The sequence below is a fragment of the Nansenia antarctica genome (assembly GCF_963989245.1).
Source record: "Nansenia antarctica genome assembly, chromosome: 7".
NCBI classification, from domain to species: Eukaryota; Metazoa; Chordata; class Actinopteri; order Argentiniformes; family Microstomatidae; genus Nansenia; species Nansenia antarctica.
Genome location: NC_137677.1, coordinates 55768366 through 55778930, shown reverse-complemented (window position 1 = coordinate 55778930; position 10565 = coordinate 55768366). Strand labels below are relative to the sequence as shown.

The 10565-nt window shown below is 42.6% G+C and overlaps 1 protein-coding gene across 1 annotated transcript; it reads right to left on the bottom strand.

Annotated features, from left to right (window-relative positions):
• Nucleotides 1-3191: 3191 nt before the first annotated feature.
• Nucleotides 3192-8368, bottom strand: csrnp3 (cysteine-serine-rich nuclear protein 3; the record flags this gene model as incomplete). The annotated part of the gene is made up of 4 exons (XM_080536940.1): nucleotides 3192-4421; nucleotides 4796-5092; nucleotides 5710-5969; nucleotides 8218-8368. 4 exons carry the CDS (start codon nucleotides 8366-8368, stop codon nucleotides 3192-3194), a joined length of 1938 nt encoding a protein of 645 aa, XP_080393066.1.
• Between the last annotated feature and the right edge of the window lie 2197 nt (nucleotides 8369-10565).

The following is a 10565-nucleotide window of genomic DNA, read 5'->3' as shown; positions in this document are numbered from 1 at the left end:
GTGTCTGTAGAAAGGGAAACATTTATACTTGGTTTACAACATATTATTTAGCGTACGAGTGTACATTTGTATATTACATTTCAAGTAGAGTTTTATGGTGTCTTAGTCAAGCATCCAACAATCCTGAAACTTCAGTGTTTTGATGCAAGGATACAGGCCAGTTCATGTCCATGGGTGCAGAGTATTGACTGACAAGGGGATATTGTAAAACATTGAATATGTCTGTGCCAGAGATCTGGATAATCTACAGTATGGTAGTGATCTATCTGTCCACACATGACATTCTAATGCAAAGAGAGTGTGCCTTTAATGCCTGGATACTTGAGCTTTTCCGTTTGTCTAACACATTCTGTATTGAAAGTGTCATTCATCAGTTGACGCAGACTACCGCTTCACAATTGTGAGTATTTTTTTGAACAGGAGGGGGCACTATGTACAAAGGAATCCATCATCATGCATGCATTGTCATCATTTGTAATACTCCAGTCTTCTGGGCCATCATGCCTGGACTAAACATTTCTACTAAACAAATTCATTGTTTTTTTTATTACACAAACTAAAAGTTGAAGAGGTGTTGCACATGGTTTCATTTCATTTTATTTCAAAGTCATGTATTGTTAAAAAGCAAAAAAAGAAAGAAGTTTGGCTTTATCTTACAATCAGAAACCAAAACACATATTGAAACATTAAGCTATACCATTTTGTGCAAAAAGTATTCTGTTTCACAGAATCAAAGAGCATAATAATCAACTCAAATAAACCAGGCACATGGAGCTGTACAATTCACAACCATCATGAAACATATGACAATTTTAAGACAGAAAAGTGTGTTTTTTTTTGTTAAAAAAAAGAAATGCAATACAGACTGTTTCAATAAACCACAATAAATACACATTTCAATATATCATTCATAATAAATACAGAAAATCATAAACACAGCAGAATTACTTAACTGGATGCAATGTCACTGTATCTCGCCCTCTCTTATAAATATGCTTTGGCACTCTGACACTGTGTACGCCACATTCATAGCATTGATTGCCTGACAGCTGTATAATACACTTTGTTTTGTCACTGAGGTGAGAGAACCTTGCCACTGTGTGTTTCATTCAAGAGCAGAACCCAGAACTGACCATTATGATCATGTCGGATGGATACACACTTTGTAGGCTTGGCAGAGGCACAGGGAGACATGCAGGAGCGAACCTCTCATGGTGAGGGAATTTAGGGAGCAAATTACTCAGTTCTCTAAAGGGTATATCATTGTAAATGCTGTGTTGAATTATTGCTGTCCCATAATCGTTTTTGAAGCGTTGGATAAATCTGGAGCATTCCATTCGATATCCTTTCCATTTAAGTCATTTCCAGTGAGGGGTAAAAGATATGTACTGATTTCATGGCAAATCATATTAACTGTTTTTCCTCTACATGCTTATGGTGTGGCCAGTCATATAATTTGGTGCTGATATATAAAGCATGGGGTTTGATATCAACCTTTGATTGTCCAACCTTGAATGAAGAATAACTAATAACTGCTCGTCTGTATTCCATGTATGAGAGTGATGGTGCTGCCAAGAGTATGAAATACAGTGACAGTTTATCATTACCCCTCATGAAAACCTTTAAAGATGGTTGTTTCCGACACCTCCTTTTTTCTGAAACTATTGCACTTCAGACTCTAATGATCATTTATACTTGTTTAATTATCATTTCACACCATACAGCATCTTCATGAACAGTAGCTATTGAAGTTGTCATAAGAGAATGGAATGTCAATGTAAACATTTGCTCATCCAACTCTGGAGAAACAAGTCACATCTATTGTCCCCAGTTTTTAAGTGTTTAAGTGTTATCTATTATTCAAACATATTATATCACATTATGTCAAGTAATAGTAATAATATCAAATCTAAGTTAATAGATGTCGTATATTCATTTGAACTGAAGCTCCAATATGGTTATATATATATATATATATATATATATATATATATATATATATATATATATATATATATATATATAATATAACAGTATGTGTGTATGTATGCATATATATAAATATATATGTACCAGTATATACAGTACCAGTCAAAAGTTTGGACACAGCGTCTCATTCATTTTCAATGTGAAGGTGTGTCCAAACCTTTGACTGGTACTGTACATATACACACATACTGTTAATTATCATGATGTTGTCCTGTTGTTCCCATAGACCTTTTCATTCTTCTCTTTCATTTCATCATTTTGATATGGTCTTTGAGATGTGTCAAAGTGCTACATTAGTATATCCCTGTAAACACCGTCAACAAAATGGTTAAATGACGTAGAACCAGTCAATGATTTTACTCCACTCATAATGGTTTTAAGAAGTAAAATCTAAAGAGAGGAGCCACATTTTCAACTTAAAACAACAAGTACAAGTATCAAGGACTGTATCTATCATACAAACTGCATGGCATCTGACCCTTGTACATAAGTGCAAACAGCAGCTGTGAATCATTTTCACTATTTGGATGTCTCCAATCAAATTATCCTCTCTGCAGCGTAATCCAAAAGAAAGCATTGTTATTACTATAATTTATAGAGAGTGGTTCATGCTTTTCCAAACCATAGAAAAGCATGGATTACAAGTGACAACACAAAAATAATGTTTGTACAGTAACAGTACATTGATATAGCTTGCTTATAAACCCATGATCAATTTCTCATAAATGCCATTGAGAACCCAAAATAACATGCTTATCATTATCAAAACACTTATAAGTATACACATACTTCAGAACCAATAAATAAACTGTGACAATAAGCGTCTTTTTTTCCGCACATTTGACACATAGACATAGAAAAGTTCCATCTACAATATCTGCTTAAAACTATAACTTTACTTTAGAAATTACAAGATTACATTGCACAGTCTTACAGTATTACGTTTTTTGTTGGCTGTTTCCAACTTGCAGTTAAGAATACTGGTGACCTGCGGCGGTCATGAAACATGTTTTCCCATCGTGGAACCTGTGGTTAAATCATTTGAAATCAAAATGTAGGCTATGGTCTTGCACTGCAATTGCTTTGAATTTCTAGTTCTGCTTTGAAAGGCCATGAAATACCTCCCAATGAATACCAATTGGTCAGGTTTGTTCAATTAAGAAAAGACACACAATGAAAGACACCTAAACAGGCGAGGCCCACTAAACAGGTGTGACCTCAGAGCAATGCTCGGGTAATGGAGGGGTCTTGGTATTGTCTGCTCGAGACGGACCCTCGGGGAGACCATTAACACTACTAGACACTTCCTTTGGCAGTTCTGCCGCTAAACACTTCCCATTCCCACCATAGGCCTCCTTAGAGTTGTTGTTGTTCAGATAGTTCTGGAACTCCACCTGACCGTGGCCCTCAGGCTTCTCGTGGAATGTTCCATTGGATTGGATGTTGTTTTCCTGGTCAGGCGTGCAGCACCCAATGGCAGTGGATGGTGCACTGTTGGTCAGAGTAAAAGGGTTATTTGTTGCTGTGCAATGTTCCTCAGCCTGGTTGGCGTAGTCTGTGTATGGCTCGGCAGCCATGTTGAATGGTCCTGGTGGCATGTTCCCGTTGCTAGTGCTAACTGTGTCTTGGAATGCTAAGGCCTCTCCGTAGGGTTCACTGGGCTGGCTGGCCGGCAGCCCATTGGCTGAGGCAGCGAATGCTAAGGCCTCTCCGTAGGGTTCGCTGGGCTGGCCGGCCGGCCCATTGGCCGAGGCAGCGCTAGAGTTCTCCAGCTGGTAATAATCAGCCGAGGAGTTGATTAAATAAGAGTTTCCATTGATGTGGTTGTCATGTGCCACGGCGCCGTCCGAGTAACACAACACAGAGGACAGGGGGACGACCTCAGTGTGGGACACAGGAGGTGTAGTGGTCATCCCATCCTCAAAGTCCTCTGACTTACCTTCATCATCATCATCCTCATCATCATCCTCTTCCTCAGAATCACTGTTCGCTAAACTCTGAGTACTGGAGTCAGACAGCCCGCTGCATAAGCTACTGCTCTCCTCTTCATCCTCTTCGTCTTCCTCATTATCCTCCTCCTCATCCTCCTCCTCATCATCATCCTCATCTTCTTCATCTAGGGGCTCCTCCATGTCTTCAGCTGTCTGGAGGTGCATGATAGCAGACTGCTGGACGGGGTCTGACAGTGAGTACTCCAGGCTGTGCGGGGTCTGGACCAGGGGGTTGCCATGATGGCCGTTGCCATTGGTTTCGCCATGATAACCACCGTTGGCAGGGGACGCCTGCTGCTGCTCACGGCTCTTCTCCAGCTCCAGCTTCATGATAGTGTGGAGGAAGTGGGTTCGCACGCGGATGGGGTTAAACTCCACCCTCCCTGCTGCGTTACTACAGCCCTCCTTTGTGCAGCCACATGGGAACGACATGCGGTCAACCTGCCACAACGCAAAACATTTCATGTGAAAATATACTTTTTTTGACAATTTCGACAATAATATAGGTGCTGGATAGGTACTGCAGAATGATTCTCCTTTCCAAATGAAGAAAAAATGCTTCACTGTCCCATTACTTACACGGGACACTGTATTTGGCAATAAAAATAAACTACTGTAAATAATAGTGCTTCCATGTTTTGGCTCAATTATTTGATTGCTTGATTAGCCTCTTGTTAAAATGTGTTTGCCTCCAGTGACATACAGTAGATGGGGCTAAAAGGGGAGTATTCCATCAGGGTGTGTAGTGTAAGTAGTGAGTAGTAGTGTGTATCTCTGGGCCTGGTTACTACACAAGGGGAGGTGTTGTACTGTACCTGGCATTTGATTCCTGCTACGCTGCAGGCGCAGGTTTCTGGGTCACAGAACACCCTGCAATCACAGCCACAGTCCTCCCTGGACACCCTGATGGCCCGCAGCTCATGCTTCTCCTCCACGTCAATCTTCTTCACCCCCGAGGACCTCAGCAGCGCCCGCCGCTTCTTGGTGGTGAGGGGCTGCAGGAAGAAGTACTCATCCACCTCTGTGTTGTCCAGGTCGATATCGTCGTCAGAGATGTCCTCCACCGTGAGAGTGTTGGCTTCCTCCGACTCCACCGTGCCGTTCTTAGTCAGCTGAAAACCAGAGAGAGGGGATCAAATTCAGTCCGCTTTGAAGAGTAAGCATTGCAGCCTGCTGAAATCCAATGATATGCTGCCGCTGCTTGGAGCAGGATTCAGAGTTAGCATTTCACAACATGTAACATGCTGTACTGTATACGACCGAACAAGATCTGCTATAATAACGTTCCTTCTAGACTTTCCGTTACAGCAGCATCAACAGCCTACATGTATAATACTCCTCTCCAACAATGGTGTACAGGAAATCCAATATTCAACAATTACAGATGTTTTTTTCAGCACTGCACTTTCACCAATGTAAACTCATGTGTGACAGCAGCTGGTTAAAGCGGGAACAAGTCGCCAACCAATCAGAATGTTCAGGCTTTTATTTTGAAAATTTTAAATACATTTCGACGTTGAAAATCAACGACACACTCGCTAGTCAAGCCAAAATATCACAATGCAATGGATTCGGTGAGTAATCCCCACTACTCTACACTAACTAGGTAGTAGTGGGGATTACTCACCGAATCCATTGCATTACAATATTTTGGCTTGACTAGCGAGTGTGTCATTGTTCCCGCTTTCACCAGCTGCTGTCACATGTTTCGGTAGCAGCGTTCCTTTACCTTAAGTTTAACAGAGTTGAGTTTCTCCTCTTTCAGGTGGTCTCGTAGCATGTCTCTGTGGATCCTCTCCTGTTCCAGGGCAAACTCCCCCAGGGAGTATTGTCTGACCCAGCTGTGTCTGTTGGACATGCCCAGGGTGCTGCCTCCCTGGCTGGGCACACTGGTGAAGCCCTGCCGCCGGCCAAAGTAGTACACCGTCACCTTCTCAAAATGCACCCTCCTCGTCCTCAGACGCTTCTCTCTCTTCAGTATGGAATCAGCTACGGTGGAGAAGGGACGAAGCGAGAGAAGACGGGGAAGACTTATTCAACACAATGACAGTGATAGCTGTCATACTGTATACAAAGTATGTGTATTGTATAAATATATCTCAAATTGAAAACCAGGGCTTTTCAATCAGACATGGACGAAAAGGTAAAGCGACAAGAACATTTGCATACAAGAACAATGCCACTGTTTACAAGAGAAAGCATTCATTTAGATGAGTACAGTATAACTAGAGAGCCTGCCTATGCTTTTGCATTTGGTATTTTCCCCATGATGATGTAGCCATACTAAGATAAAACATGTGTTTATAGCTCATTTACCAAACATTACATGCCAGATATATGACTTGTTATTTACCTAGCCCCTCTATGGCCTTGCTGCTCGCCTTCAGGGACTTCCTCTAACTAGATCCAGCTCTGTAGGGCAGGATTTCATTTCATCATCTCTACTCTACCACTTGGCATGCTAGTTCCCTCTGTGGCTTTTTAAGGACAGAGAGAGAGGGAGGGAGGGGCGGAGTGGAGAGGAGAGCAACAACGGAGCATAAATAATCTCTCTCCACCCTACTGGCCTGGAGATGTGGAGTGGTTCCGTTCACAGACACACACAGACACACACAGACACACACACAGACACACACAGCTTTTCCCAGCACTCAGTCCATGTCAGACACACTGGGAAAATGGGAACCATCTGGTTCCAACAGCTCCCCACCCCAGCATGCCATAAGGACAATGCATTCATTACCAATATGGCAATGTGTCAAGTTGTCCAGTTGAGAACTGGCTCTATTATTATTAAGAAAGATGTTTAGTGCACTGGTCTTAGAATGAGTCGTGTTAGCTACCTACTCAGTATTTCTTTTATGATTGTCATGTAGCTTGTATGTAAACGTTTCTATGAGAATACACGGTAGGCTTCTACCAATCAAACACCTCTACATGTTTCAAGGCTTTAAGATGCTCCACTAAAGCAAACACACAAGGAGATCTTTTTGTTTCTCAAACACTAACACACTGCTTATCCTATCCAAGACTGGCTTGTACACTCCAGGCAACAATGCTACATCTTAGCACCATGCCTGCCACTGTGTGATACATCTCTACTGGGGAGAGGCTGGGGGATGTGTGTGCTGTGATGCGTGGTAAAGAGCTCTCTGATCCCCTGGCCTAGCCTAGCTAATGCTAACTTCCTCCAACCTGGATCAACAGCAGCTGACATAGACATCTCAGAAGCCCTAGGGAAACCATGGTTTCACCACTGTGAAGGGCTCTGTCTCTCAAACACAGGATAAACTAGAGCCAAGTTGTATCGGTGTTTATTTATTGGACCCTCATTTCACCAGGTAAGCCAAATAAGGACATTATCATAGGGAGGTAGACAATGTTTACAACGACAACCTGGTGTCTTCAGGTGCTACTGAAGACCCGTTTGTGTCACCCAAACACAGCTTAAACCAGTTCTCTCAAGTTTCCCACCAATATTCAGCCATGTCAGCTTCAACATCAAATCTTAAAACAAGTACACAGATAAAAAAAAAGTACTCTGGGACACAGGTTTACTTGACTGACTGACTGACTGACTGATTGATTGATTGATTGATTGATCGACTGATTGATTGAGACATCAGTACATACTGTAGAGCTTCTTGGAGAATGGTACACACAAGTGGCTCTGCATACACACACACACACACACACACACACACACACACACACATACTGTATATACATGGGTAGAGAGAGACTAGACTAGAGTACATCAGCTCATCCATCTGGCTGGCAGGGCCTGCTGACACTTGTTTTAAAGCACAGATTGACGCAGATTGCCTGTTCATTACATCAACAATGGTGTAATCTGATTGATGTTTTATGATGTAGGTTGTATTGTGATTCAATATGCACTTCATTTACACAGATCTGACAGTCATCAATGTAAGAATTATGAGATAACATGACTGGACATCTCAATAGGCACCCAATCAATAGATGAACAAGTTAATTATGTAACATGACAGAGAGGCAACATCATAATGATGCTTTCTTTATTTAAAAATGCTTCTCTGTCAACATGATATAATACTGTGATGCATGCGCTGTAGATTTGTTTCTTGGTGTCAGTGTAAGTGTTGGCCATATTGATGAGCATGTGTCATGTGTCTGTGTGTGTGTGTGTGTGTGTGTGTGTGTGTGTGTGTGTGTGTGTGTGTGTGTGTGTGTGTGTGTGTGTGTGGTGACTTACGGGTGAAGGGGCCTGAGGTGGAGGGGTTGACACTGTCACTGCTGTCGCCACTCTCACTGCAGGAGACCTCCTCGTCGGACTCCCGCAAGGACGAGCACGGAGAAGAGGAGGCCTCCACCTCCTCAAACTTCCTCTTCAGTATTCCGCTCATGGCCTTCCGCACCCCGTCACCTGGAATAGCCAGCACAGGGAGTAGGGAAACACATTATTTAATACCCAGCTTAGGCCTGCCGCAATCCTCAACACACTCAATTAGCTGTGAGTACCCCAGACAAGACCCACTCCTCCGCCTCCCCCTCTTCTCCCACCACTCTCCCCCACTTTCCCCCCCAGGCATCCCCCAGGCGATTGATCACCTTGCCAGAAAGGAGCTGCAATGGAAGGGAGAAAGCTGCTAATTGCATGCTATGTCTACCTGACAGGAAGTTCATTCTGCTGTCTTTGATGGAGTGACCACAGAAAAAACTAAACTTTGTGTGAGGCTCTCTGCACGACTACAAGATGGTATTTATAAAATACGCCGCACATGGCAGCTATGGTTTTACAGTTTGTTGTGTTCTGTCTGCACTGCTGTCTGTCCTGTGTTGTTTTGTTTGCATTGCATTTAGAAATGCTCTTACTGTAACGCCAAATCAAATTCCTATATGTGTATGCTTAATGTGTATGCATAAATGGCAATAAACATTATCTCATCTCATCTCATCTCATAAAAACACAGATTGAACATATTTTAAATAATTACAGGAGAACAACATGGAGCAGTAGAAGTAAAATGAGTCAAGACACACACCCTAAGCAGGTTGTTAATAGCTGCCCACAGCATATGAAAAGGAGAAATTATGTGACTGTATTTAATTGGCGTCGCACCTCAAAAACACAATGCATCAAGCCTGCAGACTCAAAATATCCACTGGCTTCAAAATTAATTAGTTTACACCTTGTGGGAAATTAAAAAGGCCTGACTACAGCTTATTCTTATGAAAAGTCCAATTGAACAGTTAATGTATGTGTGTGTGTGTGTGTGTGTGTGTGTGTGTGTGTGTGTGTGTGTGTGTACATATGTGGGGGGGCTGGTGGACCTTGAGAGAGCGCAAAGCAGGCTGTAAAGAGTAAAAAGGTCAGAATATAATATTATGTCATATTATGTAGAGGCATTTTCTAACTACTACCACTCTAAAGAGCAGACCACTTCACCAGTAAGCAAACGAGAGCAACAACCAGAGACAGCCATTAAATTCTGACTGATGGTGTAATTAAAGAAATAAAAACAAGGCCAGGCTCATCAGTCAACTGCAGAAATACTAAGTACTCAACGACTGGCTGTCATAAGTGCTCCATTGTAACTGTCAAACATGACGTTGATCTAATTGTTGCTTTTTCTCCACAAATAACGTTCCACCAGGTGGCCAATTAAAGACCTTGAAACATTTTTCTGTGCTTCAAGACCGTGGGTCTTTAATTGTTTGTAATCTGTTTGCAATAATTTTTATGTCGATAATCTAATTTCAGACATCAATGAACCTCTGTTTTGTATTATAAACTCAACTCAAAGCAGTGAAATGACACAGTAAATGAAATACAGTCAGTGACAAACACAAAGTCCTGTGTTGCTTCTCGTCCCACACTACTAGGATGTCATCTTCTAAAAGTCATCCAAACCCATTATCAGGCAGACAAAGCAGAGCTTGAGAAAGGAGCATGACTGGCAGCTTTTTTTTCCCGTCTCCCCTTTCTTTTTGAATCTGAAATAGAGAAACAACACCGACTGCCAGCTTCACTCTGACCTGGGATATCTGCCAAAACAGCTTGTGGAGGTAGTTCCTGTGTGTTTCACACTGGGAGTGACTCTCTGCTATCAACTCATTACAGATGCAAATGCTGCCTGAGAGAGAGAGAGAGAGAGAGAGAGAGAGAGAGAGAGAGAGAGAGAGAGAGAGAGAGAGAGAGAGAGAGAGAGAGAGAGAGAGAGAGAGAGAGAGACAGAGACAGAGAGCGAGAGAGAGAGACAGAGAGAGACAGAGAGAGACAGAGAGAGAGAGAGAGAGAGAGAGAGAGAGAGAGAGAGAGAGAGAGAGAGAGAGAGAGAGACAGAGAGCGAGAGAGAGAGACAGAGACAGAGAGCGAGAGAGAGAGACAGAGAGAGACAGAGAGAGAGAGAGAGAGAGAGAGAGAGAGAGAGAGAGAGAGAGACAGAGAGAGCGAGAGAGACAGAGAGCGAGAGAGAGAGAGAGAGAGAGAGAGAGAGAGAGAGAGAGAGAGAGAGAGAGAGAGAAGTAGAACTCATGCTGCCAGAGGGTCATTGTTCCCAAGTGTGTGTGGTTGTTCTGTGTGACATGGGCCTGCTGGCA